A 24674-nucleotide genomic window follows, 5' to 3' on the forward strand; every position below is an offset into this window, starting at 1 on the left:
ATGGTGAAACCTGTTCTCTACTAAAAATACAAAAATTAGCCATATGTGGTGGCAGGCACCTGTAATCCCAGCTGTTTAGGAGGCTGAGGCAGGCGAATCCCTTGAACCCAGGATGTGGAGGTAGCAGTGAGCCGAGATCATGCCACTGCACTCCAGCCCGGGCGACAGTGCGAGACTCCATCTCAAAAAAAAAAAAAGACTTTCTCCCCACCGGACTGTAAACTCCTCCAGGGGATAGACTGTGCCTTTGTTCCAGGATGGCTTTGCCTGCTACATAGTAAATAGTAAATAAATATTTGTTGAATGAGTGAGTGAATAAATCATTTTTAGAAATGCCAAGTTGTGGCCAGATGCAGTGGCTCACGCCTGTAATTCCAGCACTATGGAAAGCTTTAAGTGGGCGGATCACTTGGGGTCAAGAGTTCAAGACCAGCCTGGCCAACATGGCGAAACCCTGTCTCCACTAAAAGTATAAAAAAATTAGCCAGGGATGGTGGTGTGGGCCTATAATCCCAGCTACTCAGGAGGCTGAGGCAGGAGAATCGCTTGAACCCAGGAGGTGGAGCTTGCAGTGAACCAAGATCATGCCACTGCACTCCAGCCTGGGCAACAGAACAAGATTCTGTCTCAAGAAAAAAAAAAAAAGAGAGCAAAGTTGTATGGATAAACTTTTCTTCCCAAGCTAAAAAGTTGATGTATAAAAATGGCAATGCAAGGCTAGGTGTAGTGGCTTACACCTGTAGTCCTAGCACTTTGGAAGGCCAAAGTGTACAGATCACTTGAGCCCAGGAGTTCAAGACCAGCTGGTGCAACACAGTGAAACCCCACCTCTACAAAAAAATTAGCTAGGCGTGGTGACTTACACCTGTGATCCCAGCTACTCAGGAGGCTGAAGTGAGAGGATCGCTTGAGCCTGGTAAGTCAAGGCTGAAGTGAGCTGTGATTGGACCACTGCACTCCAGCCTGAGCAACAGAGCGAGACCCTGCCTCAAAAAATTAAAAAAAAAAAAAAAGTCAGTACAATCTTCATGCAATTTAATATTACTGGTGATGACTTTTAACCAGTTTTACTTACTATCTTTATAGGTAGATGAATACAGTAAAATTTCCCATTTTTCTTTTCCACTGTCCTTCTCATATAGTCTGGTATAGTAAAGTTGAATCTCTCTAAAGTCAGATTTACTCAGGTTGTCTTATACATTAGTTTCAAATTAAATTTCTTAGAGCATAAATGTCTATAGCCTTCTGCCTCTTGTATTTTTAGCAAGCGATACGTATTTACTTTTGACCTAATTGCCAGCGACAACTGACATAAAAGTAATGTTTCAGGTTTCTTAGCATTTTATGGTGGAAAGACCAGTACTATTATAATGAAGTTAGCACTTGATAGTAATAGAGAACAGTGACCTACTTAGTTTTCCCATCATTCTTTCTCTCCTCTCTTATTGTCTGTGTTTAAATAAGCTTAATTAACTCATTCTGAATGTATAGCTGTATCAGCTTTTCTGTGGTCCAATTTTGGAACTATATCTGGTTATTCTACTCCCTGAAATCAGACCAATACAATTCAACATGTAACCAGATTTAATGCATGCCACCTTACTGTCTTAATTTTTAGTGCTTGGTAGTCATTCCATTACTCTCCAAATACTGTACTAAAATTTTTAAGTGATAAATTTCTAACCAAAAACTCATTTAGAAATGGATTTCTACTTGAGATTTACAATGGATTTTGAGCACCTCCCCCAAAAGAAATAAAAAACATCCAGCATGGTATACTAACTTGATATTATTGCTTCTTAATTTTTTCAAAGAGGAAAAGAATCAGAATTTCTATAATTTAGCCCCACATTGAGAATCATCAATACAGTGAGAGAAGAATTTTTATTGCTTAAAAGAAAAAGAGGCTAAATATCCTTTTTTCTTTCCTTCAAGTGTAAAGAATCTGAGAAAAACAGATTTTAAACCAATAGAAAGAATGGTTATGATCCAGCAGCAACTGTTACATGTGGGTGAAGAAAAGAAGCCAGCATCATTTGTACAAATCTGTATGGGATGCAGTGAGAACAGAAAGAAACAAGGAAGAATAGGAAATAGAAAAGAAGGGCACTCTCAGTGAAGATGTAGGCCTCAAAAAATGTTCCATCTAAGCACTGACTGATTCCAGTACCTTAAGGTGATCTGCTTTAAGCTGTAAATCTTCTGAGTGGTTTATGCTCTCAATGCTTTTTTTTTTTCAGAAGGCAGTGAGAGGAGGAAAAATATATTATTTTCAGTTTGCCCCCAGTTAAGACTTTATGGAATTTTAAGCAGGCTTCTCCCAGAGTTAAATTCCTGATTCAAACACCCTATTTGGCCATCTCTCTCTCTCTCTCTCTTTTTTTTTTTTTTTTTTAATTTAAATCTCCTAACTTATGCCTGGTAATGTGGCAAGTATCTTGGGTTCATTATCTCTCATTTATGCGGTAACGGCATAATCTCCATCATTGAGTTGATTAGCTCAGTTAACTGCTGCAGGCTACTGATGAGGCTTATCAAAGGTCCTATGCATGTTGGCTAGATGACAGGCAATGTAGATGATAGTCACGTAACACTGTATGATTAAGGCTTTAACTTTGGTGTCAAAAAGACCTTTTGGGTCACTGAGTGCAGAGGCATGTACCTGTAGTCCCAGCTACTTGGGAGGTTGAGGCAGAAGGACTCCTTGAGCCCAGGAGTTCATAGCCAGCCTGACAACATAGTGAGACCCAGTCTGTTAAAACAAAAGCCTGTAGAGTCTGTCATTATTATGGGGTCTATGAGTGTTACTTAGTCTTTCTTGGTTTACTCAATTTATAAAATGGATATAGTAACACCCAGTTTCTTTGTGAGGCTTAAGAAATATAAAAAATGCTAAATGGTGGCTGGGCGCTGTGGGTCATACCTGTAATCCTGGCACTTTGGGAGACCGAGGCAGGTGGATCACCTGAGGTCAGGAGTTTGAGACCAGCCCAGCCAACATGATAAAACCCCGTCTCTACTAAAAATACAAAAATTAGCTAGGTGTGGTGGCGGATGCCTGTAATCCCAGCTACTCGGGAGGCTGAGGCAGGAGAATCACTTGAACCCAGGGGGCAGAGGTTGTAGTGAGCCAAGATCACGCCGCTTCACTCCAGCCTGGGTGAAAGAGCGAGACTGCATCTCTCTCTCTCTCTCTCTCTCTCTCTCTCTCTCTCTCTCTATATATATATATATATATACACACACACACACACACATATATATATATATACACATATATATATATATATATTTGTATATGTATGTACTAAGTGCTTAGGCCAGTGCTGCAGCATGCATTGTGTGCTCAATTAAAGGAAATGGTCATGGTAGTGGTTTGTGTTACCCTATTACAAAACATAAACAATTGAAATTCTGAGTAAGAGGTTTAAGTAAATTGCTCATAAAATTATATAGCTAGTATTTGGCAGAGAAAATTTTCAAATGCAAGCCGTTTAATTTCTTTCTTTCTTTTCTTTCTCTCTCTCTCTCTCTCTCTCTTTTTTCCCTCAGCTAATGTTTGTATTTTTAGTAGAGACGGGGGGGCGGTTCACCATGTTGGTCAGGCTGGTCTCAAACTCTCAAACTCGTGACCACAGGTGATCCACCTGCCTCAGCCTCCGAAAGTGCTGGGATTATAGGATTACCAGCATGAGCTACCATGCTCAGCCAACCCTGTTTAATTTCTTTCTTTTGTTTTTTTTTTTTTGTTGTTGTTGTTGTTGTTGTTGAGACGGAGTTTTGCTCTTGTCACCCAGGCTGGAGTGCAATGGCGCGACCTCGGCTCACTGCAGCCTCTGCCTCCTGGGTTCAAGCGATTCTCCTGCCTCAGCTTCCTGAGTAGCTGGGATTATAGGCATGAGCTACTACACCTGGCTAATTTTTTTGTATTTTTAGTAGAGATGGGGTTCCACCATGTTGGCCAGGCTGGTCTCAAACTCCCGAGCTCAGATGATCTGCTCACCTCGGCCTCCCAAAGTGCTGGGATTACAGGCATAAGCCACCATGCCCAGGCAGCCTGTTTAATTTCTAAACCACCCCAAATAGAGTATCAAAGAGAAACTGCTGCTCAAATAATTGTGCGTGAATATGCTTTTTGTCTTCTTTAAAACTTGATTTTATTCTTATATCCAAGCTGCTTATATAAATAGATTCTTGAAATATTTGGGGACACTAAAATAGTCCTTCCTGATCTTACAAATTTCTTCTCTCCTAAAATTTGTTTATAAATTGGTTGTTTGAAACTCAGAATGGATATTCCCTTAGGAAGTGGTGGTTGTGTTGTCAGGCCAATTCAGAAAAGCTTCTCTCGCCTGTCTCTTCTTCCTTTCTAGTACTTAATGTTTTAGTTCGGTGGTTTTTCAGATGGGCAGTACATCAAAATTGCCTGAGTAGCTTTGTAAATATAAAAGTACTTGAACAAAATAAAATTAGAATGAATAAGACCTCGAGTTTGATAGCACAGCAGGATGACTATAGTCAATAATAATTAATTGTACATTTAAAAATAACTAAAAGAATATAATTGGGCTGGGTGCAGTGGCTCACATCTGTAATCCCAGCACTTTGGGAGGCTGAGGAAGTCAGACCATTTGAGCCCAGGGTTTCAAGACCAGCCTGGGCAACATAGCGAGACCCTGTCTTTACAAAAAATACAAAAAATTAGCCAGGTATGGTGGCGGGTGCCTGTAGTCCCAGCTACAGGCTAAAAGGTGGGAAGATCACTGAAGCCCAGGAGGTTGAGGCTACAGTGAGCGGTGACTGCGCCACTGCACTTCAGTTGAGGCCACAGAGCAAGACCCTGCCTCCAAAATAAGAGTATAACTGAATTCTTTGTAACACAAAGGATAAATGCTTGAGGGAATGGCTACCCCATTTTACCTGATGTGATTATTACACATTACATGCCAGTTTCAAACTCTCTCTTGTACCCCATATATGTATATATATACACCCCACATATATATATACACCCCATATATATGTACCCCATATATATATAAAATTACTATGTATCCACAAATATTAACGTTAAGATTTTTTAAAAAGATAGAGGTGCCTGATCACACCTCAGACCTTCTGAATCAGAATTTTAGGGTGAATGTGCTAGATCCATCTCAGCAGAAGCCTGAGGCAGGGGAGGGCATGATGCAGTAAAGGTACTAAAAGAACTCCTGTGTAGCTGGAGCAGAGACTGATTGTCTTTAAACTCTTGATTGTGATCCTTGTGAATGAAAGTCATGTGAGCCCATACCACCAATACATGTACATTCATTTTTAAATAAATTAGCTACCTGTACTACAATAAAATACGCATGAATATTTTTTAAAAGGTGAAATAAAAATAGTCCTTCCTATTTTCATGTTCTAAAAACAACATGAAATTCTCATAATCACCTTTTGCTTTCTGTACCTATTTGAATAGTTTTATGTACTTTCTGAGATGGACAAACCACACTTTTGCAAAATATAGGCATAGAGAATGAAGGGGAGGTAGATAGAGACTAGATTCTATAGGACTAGCAGAGCCAAGTATTTCTCTATCCTAAGTGCAATAGGAAGCAATTGGAAAATGTTAGGAAGGAAAATGATGTTAGATTTGCATCCTGGAAAAAAATTACTTTGGCTGCCCAATGGCAAAAAGATTTAGTACAGCAACTATGAACATGGGGAGTCCCACTTTGGAATTTATGGCACTAGTTCTGATGAAAGGTGATTATGGCTTGAATTGGGCATTGCCAGTGAAGTTCAAAAGAAAAACAAGATAGATATTTTGGAGGCATACAGTATAGAATCTAGTGATGGATTGCCTGAGCATTGGCTGGGGGAGAAGACAATGGTGACTTGTGGGTTTCTGGCTTGAGCTTCTGGATGGAAGATGAACAGTGGGAGAAGAACAAAGGTGGGGTATTAGTCCAGGTTTAAATGTCTTGAATGTGAATCATCCAAATGATGATAGGAAGTTCACAATTGGATATGTAGGCTAAGCTTAGAAGTTCTGGGCTGAAAACTATAAATTTAGGAGTTGTCAGCACATAGTACAGAAATTCCTCTACCTCCAGATACTATTTATTGATAGGAAATCTCTAAAGCAGAAGTGCCAAGGAGTTCCACAAAAATATTATACAAGATTAGATTTACAGGCCTGAAAATGAGGAATTAAAAATGAACAGGTAAGCAGATTCTGTAAAATGCAAGTCTCCCAAAATTGCTACAGCATTGGGACCACAGCTTATACGAGAATGTGGCAAATACAAATCAGTATTTCAGAAGCTCTCAAAGATACTTTAATGAGCATGTTACATTCTGGAGTAAGCCACAAACATTAGAAAGTGGCTCATGTCACACAATTATTCATGAATAAAGGTCCAGGAACCTGTCACAAGTCTGCACACATCTAGGCTTGGGTAATTGGGAAAGCTAGACATGTCAGATGAGATTAAAGCAAGTACAGCACCATAGATTGTGTGTTAGTACGAATTCAGGAGGAGAATGCCTAGGAATTTGATGTCTATAATAAGCCTTGGACATTATGTTAGAGTTGCAAGAGATAAGTATGTCCTTTGTCCCCACCCCCTTAAACTATTATGCTCCTTAAGTATTGGAATACAGCTAATAATCATTTACAGGCTCTTAGATTCTCTGAAGATTCCCCCTGACACCCAAGACAAATGGGGCAAAATATAGTTATTTAATATGTTCCCTCTCCTCCTAGTGCTAAAAGCTTAAAAGAAGTCAAAGTGACTTCTTTTGCTGACCACTATGAAGAGGATTAAGTGAAGCCTATAGGACGTGTCCCTCCTCTTGTTGGATGCCGTCTCCTGATTCTTTTTCATCTGTTTCTTCCTGAGTCCTTTATACTACTACAAACTGACTGTTAGAATTTTGGTTGCCACTGATCCACTTTATGTCCAGATCTTTTTTTTTTTTTTTTTTTAATTTATTTATTATTATTATACTTTAAGTTGTAGGGTACATGTGCATAACGTGCAGGTTTGTTACATATGTATACTTGTGCCATGTTGGTGTGCTGCACCCATCAACTCATCATTTACATCAGGTATAACTCCCAATGCAATCCCTCCCCCCTCCCCCCTCCCCATGATAGGCCCCTGTGTGTGATGTTCCCCTTCCTGAGTCCAAGTGATCTTATTGTTCAGTTCCCACCTATGAGTGAGAACATGTGGTGTTTGGTTTTCTGTTCTTGTGATAGTTTGCTAAGAATGATGGTTTCCAGCTGCATCCATGTCCCTACAAAGGACGCAAACTCATCCTTTTTGATGGCTGCATAGTATTCCATGGTGTATATGTGCCACATTTTCTTAATCCAATCTGTCACTGATGGACATTTGGGTTGATTCCAAGTCTTTGCTATTGTGAATAGTGCTGCAATAAACATACGTGTGCATGTGTCTTTATAGCAGCATAATTTATAATCCTTTGGGTATATACCCAGTAATGGGATGGCTGGGTCATATGGTACATCTAGTTCTAGATCCTTGAGGAATCGCCATACTGTTTTCCATAATGGTTGAACTAGTTTACAATCCCACCAACAGTGTAAAAGTGTTCCTATTTCTCCACATCCTCTCCAGCACCTGTTGTTTCCTGACTTTTTAATGATCGCCATTCTAACTGGTGTGAGATGGTATCTCATTGTGGTTTTGATTTGCATTTCTCTGATGGCCAGTGATGATGAGCATTTTTTCATGTGTCTGTTGGCTGTATGAATGTCTTCTTTTGAGAAATGTCTGTTCATATCCTTTGCCCACTTTTTGATGGGGTTGTTTGTTTTTTTCTTGTAAATTTGTTTGAGTTCTTTGTAGGTTCTGGATATTAGCCCTGATAAGTTCTTTCAGAAATAACTGTGACTCTGACTTGGAAACTCTCAGCAACCCCCAAATTTCCAAGAAAGTGATACTATATTACATATCTATTTTTTCTCTGTCCATTGATTAATATATTAAATGAGATCATTTATATTCATCCTAAGAAATTGTCTGAAGTGAGCAAGAGCAGCACATAAATGGCTAGTACCTTTGGCCTATTAATTTTCTAGGCACCTGAACTGAACACCGGAATCTTCACTTCAGAAAATGTTAACTTGGGTCATATCAGCATTTAAAAAAGAACAACACAGTGATGTACTTTACCAGCATTTGCATCCATAAATTAATATTTTTGTATCTTTCATTTCTGAATTACAGAAGGAGATTCATCAAACGCTGAATGATAGCTCTTACAAGTGACTGACCCAATGTTAAAACTGAGTACAGGGGAAATGCTCTGTGTTTTAACTGGGCAAGGAAGCTTGCATAAACCATTCATCATGAAAATCCTCCTCACTGAGGTGCTTCTCCCTCTCTAACCCTCTGTCCCACAAATTTCTCCTTGATCATCTTTGTACCTTTTATAAATATCTGTTATTGCACTTATGAAACTAGATGATAACTAGACACATATTTGGCACTATGTCTAGACTGTCAGCTTCTTGAGCAGGGTTACTTTAATCATCTGGTGCCAGGCAGTAGAGCAAAGTAGTTAAAGAGGGCAGGTTCTGGAGGCCAACTGGATTTCATTTCTGACTATTTACCAGCTGTATGATCTTAGGCAAGTTACCTATCCTCAACTTATTCATAAAATCCAAATAATACTTCCCTCATGGAGTTGCTGGCAGGATTAAATACAGATTTTTCTAAATTATAGGCTGAAAACTGTTAGGAAATTTTTTGACATGAAGGAATTCCGTACTTAGTGCCAATTACTGCTAACCAGGAACAAAGCAGAGGGAAGTGGACATCTGAATATATCAATGCAGTGCTAAAAACCTTGCACACTGTTCCAGGCCTCTCCTCTTGTCTTTATTGATAGTTTAGCTCAGTGGTTTTTAGTATGAATCCCACATCTTCTCAAACATGTACCCCTCAAATCTACTAGCCCCCAATATCCACACCTGGTTTAGAAGTGTGTGTAGGCATCCTGTTTGTCACAGTGACAGGCAGCTGCTACTGACATTTAATAGGTGAAATCATAAATGGGCCCAGGGATGCCATGGGCTCAGAAATGGAGAGCATAGTCTACACCAAAAATTATTCCACCCAAAATGCCAATAATATCTTACCTTGAGAAACACTAGTAGTGCCCAGGTTCTTTTCTCTACTTAAATGCAAAAACAACTTTTCACAAAAATAATATACTATTTCATAAAGTCAGGATATGCCAAAGATCATGCCATATATATTACAGAGCATAGACCAACTTGGAAAATCTTTACATGTGTATTCTGTTATTTCTGTCTTTTCTGTGTATAAGTTCTTTTCAAGTTACTATAGTAAGTTTCAAATTTGTTACTTAAGAGTTCCATTATTCCGTTAATTATGATCTGAAGTTTAAGATCTGTGGTGTTGAAAAGCACTGCAGCTCCTAAATATACAAAACGCTTGAACTCCTAAATGTACAAAGATCTTGTTTGGGCCAGGCATGGTGGCTCACACCTGTAATCTCAGCACTTTGGGAGGCTAAGGTGGGAAGATTGCTTGAGCCTTGGATTTTGAGACCAGCCTGGGCAACATAGTGAGACCCTGGCTCTACCACAAAAAAAAAAAAAAAAAAAAAAAAAAAAGAAGAAGAAAAAGAACGCTAGGCATGGTGATGTGCCCCTATAGTCCCAGCTACTCAGGAAGCTAAGGTGGGAGGATCACCTGAGTCCAGGAATTCGAGGCTGCAGTGTGCTGTGATTGCGCCACTGCACTCCAGCCTGAGCAGCAGAACAAGACCCTGTCTCTTAAAAAAAAAAAAAAGATGATTGAGTTTGATAATCAGGAAACTTAACCAAATCTTATATGTAAGCAAATAAATATGTTTTTATTTGTTTTGTTTTGAGACTGGGTCTCACTCTGTCACCTAGGCTGGAGTGCAGTGGCATGATTTTACCTCACTGCAACCCAGCCTCCCAGGCTCAGGTGATCCTCCCACCTCAGCCTCCCAAGTAGCTGAGACTACAGGCATGTACCACAATGCTCAGCTAATTTTTGCATTTTTAATAAACACAGGGTTTCACCATGTTGTCCAGGCTGGTCTCAAACTCCTGAACTCAAGTGATCCACCCATCTTGACTTCCCACAGGGCTGGGATTATAAGCGTGAGCCACTGCACCTGGCCAAAATAAGTTTTATTAGAAATAACTCACTTTGGGAGGCTGAGGAGGGCAGATCACTTGAGGTTAGGAATTCAAGAGCAGCCTGGACAACATGGAGAAACTCCATCTCAAATAAAAATACAAAAATTAGCTAGGCGTGGTGGCGTGCAAAAAAAAAAAAAAAAAAAAAGAACTAATGCATGTGAAATTCAAATATTAGTAAGTATTCAAAATCAGATATGAAAGTAAAAATGCAAAATAGGGTGATATCACTAGTTGATATGATTAGTGAGATGAAGATTATTAAGGCAAATTCATCTAATAATTATTGATATACAACACAATTAATATATATTCCATCTACAAGAATCATATATACAAATATGAAATAAACACCTTAAATGAGAAGAAGAGAGAAGACATGGAGAATGAAATCTTCCCCTCCCATATCCCCAACTGAGGCCAGCATGACTAATATTGAGAAAGAGTAAGGCAAATGAGTAATTATTGTGCTCTTTTACTGTTATTGAAGGTCACTGTTTAGCACTCCCTCGCCATTCCTCTACCACTCCCCTTTGCCTCAAACTCATTAAGCTCTTTTCTTTGTATTTCCTGATAACAGCTGACAAGGACCCACTCTCATCTGTAATAACAGTTGAGGGTATTGGTGATAAGTAGAGTTAATAAAGCTTCTCCAGTGATTTAGAACTATAACCCTCTGAGTATTATCATGAGGGGAATAGATGAAAAAGCCCATTTCATTTTGTGCAGTGTCCTTCAAACTGCTGATTATGAAATCATTTTAGAGGGTCTGAGAACTAATTGTGGAATTACAATGAAACATAATAGAAAATATCAGTGGACACTGTGAGAGATCAGTCAGAGTGGTGGGGAAAAACTACAGGGAAAGGACGCAAACCTTCTGAAAGGTCAGAAGGTTCTGCAGAGCCCCAGGGGAGAATAGCTGAAGACAGCTCTTCTATAACCCTGAGGCATTGGGCAAGGAGTAGGTACAAGAGAGTGTAGGGGAATTTATCTTAAGCTTGTTTACTTATGTTGACCAGGAACTGACCTTTGATCATCCATGGGGACATTCTCCCTGAAAGGGGAACAATAAATGTTAATTACAATAATAACAATAAATGTTAATTGTTTTTGCTCCAGGCTTTTGGCATTGTGCCTGCTCTGAATAAAAGCAAGTAGCTCCAGCTTCTTGGGGCTGCTCTCTGGTGACTAGAGCCAGGCAGTCACCTAGCTGCTCTTACACTGCATACCTGTGTCCGAGTACTCATTTCATCCATCGGCCAGGGTCTGTGGGACAGACCCAGCAGACACACAGATCCTTGGCAGGAACTGGGTACAACTGGTGCAACCAGTTGCCATTAGTGATCTGAGGGAGAAAGCAGAAAGGCACTGAGTGAATCTATGCATGGGCTGGGGTGGACTTGTTTTTATTTTTTTGCTTGCTGTCTAGTTTGGTATTCTGGTATGTATGTATGTATGTATGTATGTATGTATGTATTTTTTTTTGAGATGGAGTCTCACTCTGTTGCCCAGGCTGGAGTGCAGTGGAGTGATCTTGGCTCACTGCAAGCTCTACCTCCTGGGTTCATGCCATTCTCCTGCCTCAGCCTCCCAAGCAGCTGGGACTACAGGTGCCCACCACCACTCCCAGCTAATTTTTTATATTTTTAGCAGAGATGGGGTTTCACCGTGCTAGCCAGCATGGTCTCGATCTCCTGACCTTGTGATCTGCCCACCTCAGCCTCCCAAAGTGCTGGGATTACAGGCGTGAGTCACCACGCCCAGCCCCAGTATTCTGATATTTATAACATAAGGTTAATTGTTTATGGTTGACTTTATATTGACATAATTTGCAGTTGGTTGTAAAATAAAGAGCAGAGGAGTTCTTATATTGTCTTAAGCAAAAGTGTTAAGACTTTCAACTGAGTTTTGTTTGTAAACATTTAGTAGCTCAATTAATTGTAGTTATTTATAATATGTTGTTTTAGTTTCCTATTGTTTCCATAACAAATAACTACGAAGATAAATCTTTTAGTATATAATTTTGTACAAGTCTGAGTCTCACTGGGCTAGGAATGAGGGTGTTGGCCAGGCTGCCTTCCCTTCTGGAGGTTCTTTGGGAGAATCCATTTCCTTGCCTTTTCCAAGCTTCTAGAGGCTGCCTACATTGCCTTACTCATGGATCTCTCCCCGTGTCTTCAAAGCCACACAGCATTTCTTTGATCCTTCTGCAGTAGTGATATCTGAATGAAGTCCCGAAAGGTTCTCTTCTTTTAATGACTCACATGATTTCACTAGGCCCACTCAGATAATCTAAAATAACCTTCCCATCTTAAGGTCCTTAACCTTAATCACATCTGCAAAATTCATTTGACCATGTAAGGTAACACATTCACAAGTTCTAGGGATTAGAATTCAACCATCTCTGGGAGACCATTTTCTGCCTACCACAGTTGTCTATGTTGATTCCAAATGGAATGTTTTGTTGGAAAATAAATGTATATAAAAAAATTAGTTGATTTTGGTTGGGTGTGGTGGCTCATACCTGTAATCCCAGCACTTTGGGAGGCTGAGGCAGGCAGATCACTTGAGGGCAGAAGGTTGAGACCAGCCTGGGCAACATAGTGAGACCCCTGAGTCTTTTTTTTTTTTTTTTTTTTTTTGAGACGGAGTCTCGCTCTGTCACCCAGGCTGGAGTGCAGTGGCCGGATCTCAGCTCACTGCAAGCTCCGCCTCCCGGGTTCACGCCATTCTCCGGCCTCAGCCTCCCGAGTAGCTGGGACTACAGGCGCCCGCCGCCTCGCCCGGCTAGTTTTTTGTATTTCTTAATAGAGACGGGGTTTCACCGTGTTAGCCAGGATGGTCTCGATCTCCTGACCTCGTGATCCGCCCGTCTCGGCCTCCCAAAGTGCTGGGATTACAGGCTTGAGCCACCGCGCCCGGCCGACCCCTGAGTCTTAAAGAAAAAATAGGCTACAACTGGGCGTGGTGGTTTACGCCTGTAATCCCAGCGCTTTGGGAGACCGAGACAGGTGGATCACCCGAGGTCAGGAGTTCAAGACCAGCCTGACCAACATGGCGAAACTCTGTCTCCACTAAAAATACAAAAATTAGCCAGGTGTGGTGGTGCATGCCTGTAGTCCCAGCTCCTTGGGAGGCTGAGGCAGGAAAATCACTTGAACCTGGGAGTCAGAGGTTGCAGTGAGCCAAGATTGCACCACTGCACTCCAACCTGCGTGAGAGAGTGAGACTCCATGTCAAAAAAAAAAAAAAGAAAGAAAGAAAAAACATAGTACAACGTGTATGGGCATGGCAAAAATAATGAAAGTGGTATCCAAATGACTAAAGTTTGGGAAACCCTGCACCTGAGAGGTGGCCCAGTACCCGGAAGGAGGAGAGTGCAGGCCAGAGAGGCAGTGGATCCACCCAGACTCCCATTTGCTCTGCTGCAATCAGGTGGCTCTGTCCAAGACTCTAGCCACATTTATTCAGTTTCTTCATCCCAAAGAAGGGATTGTACCAGACAAGTAGTCTCCAAAGGTTCCTCCAGCTCCAATTTACTCTTTCTGTGTAAATGGATATTTATGTTAGGAATTTCAATGTCAGGGCCAAGCACAGTGTGAAATATAAACATTACAAACTATTTAAAAGGTGAAAACACTGGTTCTGTCTGTAAATGCTGCCAAATGTAGTGTCAAGCCTGCAATGTCAAGCCTTGGTTGATTATTTAAATGACTGCTATCATACTTGTTAGGGGTTGTCTTGCCATGGATGGATATCCTTTTTTTTTTTCTTTTTCTATTTGTTTGTTTGCCTGTTACTAATACCATTTCAAAGTAGTGAATGCTCATCATTAGTTGCACACATAAAACAATTATAGATTCTTTGAGAACATTTCTTGAACTTAGGAAATACTGGAAGGACAGAGCATGGACAGTTGGTGGAACAGGACCTCAACATTAGGTAGACATTTAAAAGGACTGGTGGTTTTTTGTTTTTGTTTTTTTTTTTTTTTGAGACAGAGTCTTGCTCTGTCGCCCAAGCTGGAGTGCAGTGGCGCAATCTCGGCTCACTGCAAGCTCTGCCTCCCGGGTTCACACCATTCTCCTGCCTCAGCCTCCTGAGTAGCTGGGCCTACAGGCACCCGCCACCACACCTAGCTAATTTTTTTTGTTGTTGTATTTTCAGTAGAGACGGGGTTTCGCCACGTTAGCCAGGATGGTCTTAATCTCCTGTCCTTGTGATCCGCCCGCCTCGGCCTCCCAAAATGCTGGGATTGCAGGCGTGAGCCACCGTGCCCGACCTGGACTGGTGGTTCTTAGCACATTCTTCAAGTACACCGTTATTTACAGGATGTTTCAATTCTGATATCTCTTAGTGACTTTTTGTTCTTTTAATTAAAAGTACATACTGAAGAGATTTTTTTTTTCTTTTGAAACGGAGTTTCACTCTTATTGCCCAGACTGGAGTGCAATGGTGCAATCTTGGCTCACTGCAACCTCCACCTCCCAGGTTCAAGCGATTCTCCTGCCTCAGCCTCTTGAGTAGCTGGGATTACAGGCATGTGCCACCTCACCCAGCTAATTTTGTATTTTTAGTAGAGATGGGGTTTCACCATGTTGATCAGGCTGGTCTCGAACTTCTGACCTCAGGTGATCCGCCTACCTCGGCCTCCCAAAGTGCTGGGATTACAGGCGTGAGCCACTGTGCGCAGCCCTGAAGACGTTTTTAAATTTCTTTCTCCAGTAAGAAAAATTTCAAACTTCTGTATCCCATTCAGTATTCCCTAAAATAAAATCAAGTTTGTCCTGAAATATGGTTTTAAAAACTGAAAATCTATTTTCTTTGATTACCTCATAAATAACAAGAGTTTCATATCAGCTCTCCTGTCTCTTCCTCCTCCACCCTTTTCCTCCCTTTCATGTTGTGCCAGTCACACAGGTGGATGCTCAGTGTCACCCCACAGCACAAGATAAATAAGCTTGGAAGGTTTCCTAGCAACATATTGTTCTGGGAACCTGCTCTGTTTCCCTGAACAAGATGAAGCCAAATATCCTAGAATCTCAGCCAGATGGGAAAGGATTAGCTTATTGAGAGTGTTATTGCCTTTTTTTTTTTTTTTAATATTTCACTTTGAAATGAACCTCTTAATATAAGTAGTAAAAGTGACTTTTAAAAGGGCACATAAAAATATCTTTTTAAAAGAACATTTTTTTCTCTTACATATAAAAAAAATATTGATAATAGTTTGAAGTTTAAAAATATGGTTTCAGAATTCTCTAAGCACAAGCTTCCAGTATGTAATTCAGTCACTGGTGAGTGGATCCATTTTAGAACCATGTAGAAAATACTTCCACATGGGACTAATACTCAGCCTGGTGTCCAGTGGTATGGTATTCCTGCTGTAAAAATACTGAAATACTTCTGATCTGGTGGGAAAATGGCTCCAGGGGTAGGCTGTCTCCTCACAATACCTTTAGCTGCTCCCCTTGGCCCTGGCATCTGGACCTAGAGAAACATTGGAGACACCTTGTCACTCCTTAAAACCCTGAAGCTTCCCCTTTTTCTATAACTCCAGGACTATTTTAGTACTAGTGATTTACAACTTCATCTTCAGAGTCTATTTTTGGTTTTCTCAGTGTATGATTGAAGTATATAGAGAAAATAAAACTGAAAGAAATTGAGACTGCTATCAAAGCCAAGAAAAATAATGTCATTGTTGTTTTGTTAACACATGATCGTGTATATTTCCCTTGTTTATCTAATGATCTGTGAGGCTACACAGTTGGCAGCTGGTGCTTTCCTTTCTGTTGCACTCTAGTTGGTCACAGTATACTTGTTAGAGGTCTCTGGAGATGGAGTAATAAAGGATTCTTGTTTCTTATAACAGTATTCAGCAGTGGCTTTGCAATTCAGTTTCACCCTGGGAAATGTCCTCACTCATTGTTTGGCTGGGGAGACATTCCCCCATCAGCCAGATGACTATTCTCATAATGTGGTTGTTGACTGGTTTGTGTCATCTATCAGGTTTGGACTGAGTTTGTGAAACTTCCCAATTGTGGTCGGAAGCTGATAATTCTAGTACTTTATAGTGTTCCTGGATAGGAAAAACAAAGTAATTAGAATAAGATGGGAATGACACCTGGTGTCTTTGTTTTTATGTAACAAATGATTTGGCCAGATGCCAGAGAATTAATGCTGTCCTCATTTTGATGAAAATAAGGAAATTGTGAGATAATTTTATATTCATGCTAGGTGCTTTCCATTCTCTTTTGCTCTCTCACTCATATGTATATGTTTTCTAAATACCATATTTTAAGCTCAACAAGGAACAATCTGTTGAGGGCCTAGTATGAGCCAAATACCACTGGGTATTATGGCAGATACTGAGGGCAACACATCATCCTTTCCTTCTCAGAATCCGCAAGAAGTTTGCAACATAGCACGTTTGTAATCGTAAACCAAACAAAAACATTAAGGAAAGGTTTTGATGTTTAAAGGAATCATGGGCTAGGCACAGTGGCTCATGCCTGTAATCCCAGTGCTTTGGGAGGCTGAGGAAGGAGGATCACTTCAGCCCAGGTGTTTGAGACCAGCCTCGGCAACATAGCCAGACCCTATCTCTACAAAAGTTAAAATAAAATAAATAAGTAAAGGAATTCTATAACTTTGTCCAAAGAAAGACTAAAAGTATATTTAATATGTATTATGGAACAGAATAAGTTCTAATACCTTAATTTTGATTGAATACTTGTTTTTAAAAAAATTTAAAAATGTCCATGAACCAGGCATTGTTTTAGATACCTCTCTGTTAACTCATTTAATTCTCCTGACACCATTATGAGGTAGAAATTTTATTTACCTGCTATTTTTTAGATGAAGAAACTGAGGCTAGGAGAGTTTTTTTGTTTGTTTGTTTGTTTTAAAAGACTGAGTCTCATTCTGTTGCCCAGGTTAGAGTAAGTGGCCGTCATAGTGCAGTGCAGCCTGGAACTTGTCCACTCAAGCATTCTTCCATCTCAACCTCCCAAGTAGCTGGGACTATAGATGTGCACCACTGTCCCCTAAGAGAGGTTAAATATCTGTTTATTGAGGGCTTTTATACTATGCCGTGCTTATTTGTTTATTTTTAAAATTTGAAGAGTCCATAGGATTCTAGTCTTTTTTCAGAAAAGAGTAAACTACTGTCTTTTGTGGATGACATAATTTTCGCAAGAAATAAATGAGTTGTTTAGATGACTTTCTATTATCTCATACAGCACAATGATTCTGTATTTGAGTTTTCATTGTCAAACAGTAAAACCTTTCAGACCTTTCAGTATACTAACTCCATTTTAGAATATTTTTCTTTTTCTTTTTTTTTTTTTTTTTTTTTTTGAGACCGAGTCTCACTCTATCACCTAGGCTGGAGTGCAGTGGTGCAATCTTGGTTCACTACAACCTCAGCCTCCCAGGTTCAAGCAATTCTCATGCCTCAGCCTCCAGAATAGCTGGGATTACAGATGCCCACTACCGCGCCCAACTAATTTTTGTAATTTTAGTAGAGATGGGGTTTTACCATGTTGGCCAGAGGCTGGTCTCAAACTGCTGACCTCGAGTGATCCACCTGCCTCAGCCTCCCAAAGTGCTGGAATTACAGACATTAGCCACCATGCCCAGGCCATTTTAGAATATTTCTCGTAGCTAAATTTTTTACTTGTATAAAATAATAATTTTCATTTTAAACATAATAGAAGGATATGAGTGAATTATACTTAAGAAAGTTAAAATTAATAGCACTATTAAATACATTAACAAGAGAAGGTTGTGACATCAGCAATATTATATATAACAGAGGTGGACAAACTGTAGCCTGTTTCTGTAAATTAAGTTTTCTTGGAACACAGCCAGACTCATTTGTTTAGGTATCACTCATGGCAGGTTTTGTGTAATAATGACAGAGTTGAATCTTTGCAACCTAGACTATGTGACCCACAAGGCCTAAAATACATACTGCCTGGACCTTTACAGGAAAAGTTTGCCAACCCCTACTCTGGAGTCTGTATTTTTCTCCTAACTTTGAGTTGGGCATGTTCCCTTAGAATGCCAGAAATTTAGCAAACACATCTGAATTTTTTTTCATAAATGGCGCCCTTGTCTAACATGGTTTTCCTCAAATCCCTGCAGGTACCAACCAAGAAGCTGAAGAAATATGAGAAAGAATATCAGACAATGCGAGAGAGTCAGCTGCAACAGGAAGACCCAATGGATAGATACAAGGTATGAGAAATATGTTGCACCTATCAACGTACCTTCTTTTTTATTTTAAATGAGACTGAGTCTTGCTGTGTTGCCCAGGCTGATCTTGAACACCTGGCCTCAAGCAATCCTCCCACTTCAGTCTCCTAAGTAACTGGGATTACAAGCACGAGCCACCATTCCCAGTAAAGTACCTTTTTTTTTCTTTTTTTTTTTACTTAAAGCAGCAGTTGTGGCAAGTTCAATTCCCTCTGTTCCTCCTCGAGTGATTTAGACACTCTCTGATCATGCTAACTGTCCAGGTATGTTTTCATTTCAGGAGACTCCCAAATAGCCAACCATAATATTTCTTTTCTTTCAGTTTGTATATTTGTAGGTAACTCCAGCTGTTGCATTTATACTGGGAATCTTCATAAGAAGCTGAGAGAAAGAGAGGGGAAAAAGAAAGTGGCTTTCTACTTTCAAAAATGAAACAAAAAGGAAAAATGGCAAAGTACTGTTTTATCTGTGCATGGTCATATCCACAAAGACTTTTAGCAGGTGAACTGTTCCAAGACTGACACAAGGATGTTTCAAACTTGCTCTATCTGTAGCAAATGTTAAAAATACCAACTCACTTGGAAGGAAAAATAAAAATCACAAAGGTATATTGAGCACAGTAATGGTGTTTGTTGCAACATTTATTTCCACAAATGAATTTTTGAACAACAGTGATATTTGACTTATAGTATGAAGTTTCAGAATCAAAATAATTTCATTTTAATATGTTCGTTAATTGTGAATCTCTTCAATGGTAATTAGCAACACTTCCCAGGATGCAATGTTGGGAAACACTTATTTCCAACTTATTTTTTTCCAAGTAAAATATTGTCTCTCTTCAACATGCTTTAATTTTTCAGACTCATACAGATACATAATAGCTCCTTCTCCCTCCACATCAATACACTAAGATAAAAGAATACTGTATTTTCAGCACCGAGCAGCAGTGCCGAAATGTCCTGCCAATAAATGGACTGTGTGGCATTATTAATTAAATCACCCACATTGGGATGACCTCCACTTTTGTAACTAGAGTTATCTTTATGTGGTCAGAGCTGAACATAGGCAGCATAGTCACACAGAATATCTTATCTCTGTTGCTGAATTGAATAACACGGGATGTGTACAGAGGAACATGGTAGGAGTATGTAGATTTTGTAGTCAGACAGACCTGAACTCAAATCTTGCTCATTTTTTTAGAGCACAGGATTTGGACTCCATATTGAGGGTTTTAATCCCTATGCCACCATTCAGCATCTTGGACTAGTTATTGAACCTCTTCCTTATCTGTAAAAGATATAGTGTATCTGCTTCCTTGGTGGATTATTACAAGGATGAGGGATGCTGTATGTTAAGGACTCAGCTCATAGTTGCATTCAATAAATGGCTGTTATTTTATGAAGCCTACTACTACAAATTATGCAATTATTACTAGAATAATGCCAACTTATGTGGGTCTTCCCGTCTAGTCCCTTATTGATTGTTCTCCTTTCTCTCAAGTGTTGCCAACTAATAATCTCCCCTTGCTTATAGAAGTGGTTCAAGATCTGATGATAAAATCCCACATACTTCTCTATAGCAGGTAACTATTAACAGATAAGGTGTTTACAGATAATGTTTGAAGCTAATTTTCACCACTAACATCCCCTCAATAAAACCAACTTTTAATGTAAATCACATGGCATGCTGCTTTAGAAAGGCTGGAAGGTAGTAATTATAAACTATTATTAAGCATCCAAAATGAAGCTCTCCTTTTGCTAACATCATTCTGATTTTCTTATTACTACCATTGTTGTGAATAAATTCTGTGAAGAATGCTTTAAAATAAGAGAGAAATGGAAGACCAAATTTGTACATTTAAAATCAGGCTGGAATTGAACTTGTTATTGTGTCTTAAATCATTTTTTGTGCCAAAGCAGGTATGTATACATTAATAGTAAGATGTACATTATTTTTAAATTACTTATAACATGTAAGATTATCAGTTAGTATAGTTTTTATTGAGAGATCAAAGTAGGATTAAACTTTTTGTTTTGAAAGCAGGCATTACTTTTTAAGTTCAAGTATTGTTGCTTCTTATTTGCACTTATCTGATACCCTCTATCACTATTTCTTTTAGATTATTGTGGTAACTTGTCAGTACATTCATCTAATGTCTCTATACTCTTTTAATAATGTCTAGGCATTTGTCCTGGTAATACACTTGGCAAATTTATAGTTCTTAGATTATAATTACACCTTCAAGGTGGCAGTCAACAATATAAGTTTCTAACCATCAACATATTTGGTTTTTAAGATGATCAATATGTAGTTTAAGAAGCCATATTATAATTATCTTAATTAAAGTAGCAAAGTTAGAAAATACCTTTTACATCTTCTAAGTTTAATCCTGTGAAGAATAAGATCTCTGTCCTGGGAATGAGCACTTTATAATTCATAGATCTTGGACTGGGAACCCAGTTAGTGTAAACTCTTAAAGACTGACTTGGGAACATGTTGAGGGCATTGAGTGAGAACTTGCACCAGTTCAGTGACAACCCCTCCTCAACATTAGAATCTATATTGCTTGAAAAGTCATTTCCACACCCTAGCTTGCCATATGACAAGAGAGTTAGGAAGGTTGTGGGAATTTATTTTTTAAAGCCCACATATGTTATATAATAAGATATTTTAAGAGGTATTTCAGTTCAATGCTATTTCTCTTAGACATGGTGGCATATGTAAAAGGGCTATCACAGGGAACCTGGAGGTGGGATTAAAGATCCAACAATGTAGATGTAGCTCTCAACAGTCATATTTCTTGCTATATCTATGTAAACATGTGTTTGATGTCTATTTTTATGACATATGTAAATATCTTCATGCTCAGGTTATATTGCTGTAGTCACCTTTATTCAACACTTAAATCTCAACCACAAAGAAAGAGATGAAATAATGTTAGTATAAATTTAAATTTTAAAACTCCACATATCATGAAAATCTTCTGGAATTAGGAAGTAGTGATGATTGCACAACTTTGTGAATATACTAAAATCATTACATTGCACATTTTAAAAACATGACTTTTATGGCATGTGAATTACATCTCCAAAAAAAAAGCAGAATATTCCAGGAGGATTGTCATTTAGGCTACCCTTTTCCTTTCATGAACCCTAAGTCACACCAGAGGTACTTGTTTAGAAGCTTTGCAGGAGGGAGAGCTTCCTGTTGAAATTAGAGCTAATTAGTGACTATTGATCTTATATGTGTTCATATTTGCAGAATAAAAGCCAACACAGTGGGTGGTACATTAGTTTTTAGTGAAGCCCATTAATTTCCAGATAGAACATATGTTGTACATTGTATGTATACACACAGATATAAACATATATACGTAGGTCATACACACATATACATGCACTGCCTGTGCTACCTGGGCTTGGCATCGGTTTATATTTTAAACTCAGTGAACACCATAATGACTGCTCTATAGCCTTTATTCTTTCTGTTTCTCTTCATGACTAGATTCCAGGAGACAGAAAGGAAACTTTTTTGGAAGAACAATGTAGAATATTTATTTCAAATCTCTTTTATCTTCCTTCTTAACTTGGACCTGACCAGATTTGTGTAAAATTCTTTATCTACTCTAATATTTTGGTTTGTAAATTTAGTGATTGATTTCTAATAAGCTGAAATTAGGATAACGATTTGGCTGTAGAAATAAGCATGTTTTCATTTTTATACAGGTTCCCCAGAAAGCACACATTCATCAATATGTGTAGCTGTTTTTAGTGTATTTTAGAAACTAGTAACTAAGCCCTTAATAAGCAAAGTTACCAATTTCAGAAATTAAAATTTTTTTTTTTTTTTTTTTTTTGAGACGGAGTCTTGCTCTGTCGCCCAGGTTGGAGTGCAGTGGCACAATCTTGGCTCACTGCAAGCTCCACCTCCTGGGTTCATGCCATTCTCCTGCCTGAGCCTCCCCTGTGCTGGGACTACAGGCGCCCACCACCGCACCCGGCTAATTTTTTGTATTTTTAGTAGAGACGGGGTTTCACCGTGTTAGCCAGGATAGTCTCGATCTCCTGACCTCGTGATCCGCCCATCTCGGCCTCCCAAAGTGCTGGGATTACAGACGTGAGCCACCGCGCCCGGCCTTAAAATATTTTCTATCTTAAAGAGATGAATCGTTTCTATTGTGAGGAAAGTTTTCTAGTGATGGTATCAGTTGATGGTACTTTTTGGAGATCTGTAGCCTTCATCTACCTTTGGAGAATGATATGCTTTTCTGGTTTAATTAAAGAACTATTTGCACAAATGTGAGCTAAGCCTTAAAAAACACAGCTAATTGACCGGGCATGGTGGCTCTCGCCTGTAATGCCAGCACTTTGGGAGGCTGAGGTGGGTGGATCACTTGAGGTCAGGAGTTCCAGACCAGCCTGGCCAATACAGTGAAACCCCACTTCTACTAAAAAATACAAAAATTAGCTGAGTGTGCTGGCAAGCAACCGTAGTCCCAGCTACTCGAGAGGCTGAGGCATGAGAATCGCTTGAGCCTGGGAAGGGGAGGTTGCAGTGTGCCAAGATCATGCCACTGCACTCCAGCGTGGGCAACAGAGCCAGACTCTGTCTCAAAAAAAAAAAAAAAAAAAAAAAAAAAATGGCTGGGCGCGGTGGCTCACGCCTGTAATCCCAGCACTTTGGGAGGCGGAGGCAGGCAGATCACGAGGTCAGGAGATCGAGACCATCCTGGCTAACACGGTGAAACCCCGTTTCTACTTAAAAAAAAAAAAAAAAAAAAAATTAGCCGGGCGTGGTGGCTGGCGCCTGTAGTCCCAGCTACTTGGGAGGCTGAGGCAGGAGAATGGCGTGAACCTGAGAGGCGGAGCTTACATTGAGCCGAGATCATGCCACTGCACTCCAGCCTGGGCGACAGAGTGAGACTCCATCTCAAAAATAAATAAATACACACACACACACACACACACACTCACAGAGCTAATTAATTAAATTCAGTGAATCTCCCAAAGCATAATAAAGGTTACCTGTTCTAGATGGGAAAATACTAAAAGAATCTGGAATGCTTACACTGTCTTGGGTTTGGGACACAGATAGTATTATGAATACATAATTTCTAATTGAAGTGTCTTATCCATGTTCAGTACATTAAATTTAGAATGTTTAACCTCGTTCTTGAGATTAAACATAGTAATTTTTAAAATCAAAATGTAATTTAAACAAAGGAAATGATTCCTCTATGTTTCCACAGTTTTTTCTTGCACATACTAGTTTTTGTAGAGCAGTTGCTCCTACATGTAATTTAAAATTAAGCTATTATGCATAGTGAAAATAATACAAATGAAATATTTGAAATAAAGCTTAATTGTACTTTTTTGCCATCCTTACATATCTAATGCAATAATTTAGAGCAATTATCACATTTCTTTTAAACTTGACAAATGAAGAAAAGTTTAAATTAGGATACATTTCTAACCTATAAAAACGAGGGAGTAGACTTTTTAAAAAAACTGTTGGGCCCTTTTTGGTGTTGGACCCTTTCTTACTCAGGGGAGTCAAGATAAGTGAATCCATCTTTGAAAATTATTTTTCTGGCTGGACACGTTGGCTTACACCTGTAATCCCAGCAGTTTGGGAGGCCGAGGCGGGTGGATCACTTGAGGTCAGGAGTTCGAGACCAACCTGGCCAACATGGTAAAAACCCTTTCTCTACTAAAAATACAAAAATTAGCCGGGTGTGGTGGCACACACCTGTAGTCTTAGCTACTCAGTAGGCTGAGGCGGGATAATCTCTTGAACCTGGGAGGCGGAGGTTGCAGTGAGCTGAGATCGCACCACTGCACTCCAGCATGGGTGACAGAGCAAGACTCCATCTAAAAAAAAAAAACATGTTTTTCTGCCAGAGCAAATAAACTTACATTTTATTATTTTTTCACATCACAGAGACTGTGTTGGCTTTTGGAAATATTATGTTATGAAATAATGTGCTTTTAAGGAATAGTAATAGACATGAGGTTGGTTTCTATATGCCTATGATAACTTAATGATACACTTCAGAAGGCTTCCACTTTCTCTTTGAGCTTGGATAACGCAGAGAGTTCATTGTTGTAGGATGGTGAAGATGCAAAACTAAATCCTTTTGGCTTCTCAAGCAATATAGCTAATCAGGAGTGGGCGATTTCTAACAATGCTGGTCTTT

The 24674-nt window shown here is 39.4% G+C and overlaps 1 protein-coding gene across 11 annotated transcripts in view; it reads left to right on the plus strand.

The window, feature by feature from the left end:
• The window catches only part of RABGAP1L (RAB GTPase activating protein 1 like), an 800696-nt gene that overhangs the window by 743868 nt on the left and 32154 nt on the right, over window positions 1–24674 (plus strand). For 7 of the 11 annotated variants that reach the window (XM_078000298.1, XM_015123648.3, XM_015123657.3 and 4 more), the window contains one exon: window positions 18368–18460. In XM_078000298.1, coding sequence (XP_077856424.1) covers window positions 18368–18460 — 93 coding nt within the window. Of the gene's footprint in view, window positions 1–18367; window positions 18461–18800; window positions 19102–24674 lie in introns of those variants that run through there. The other 4 variants (XM_078000303.1, XM_015123654.3, XM_078000316.1 and 1 more) reach the window with 1 other exon arrangement.

The sequence above is a fragment of the Macaca mulatta genome, chromosome 1 (genome assembly GCF_049350105.2).
Source record: "Macaca mulatta isolate MMU2019108-1 chromosome 1, T2T-MMU8v2.0, whole genome shotgun sequence".
NCBI lineage: Eukaryota > Metazoa > Chordata > Mammalia > Primates > Cercopithecidae > Macaca > Macaca mulatta.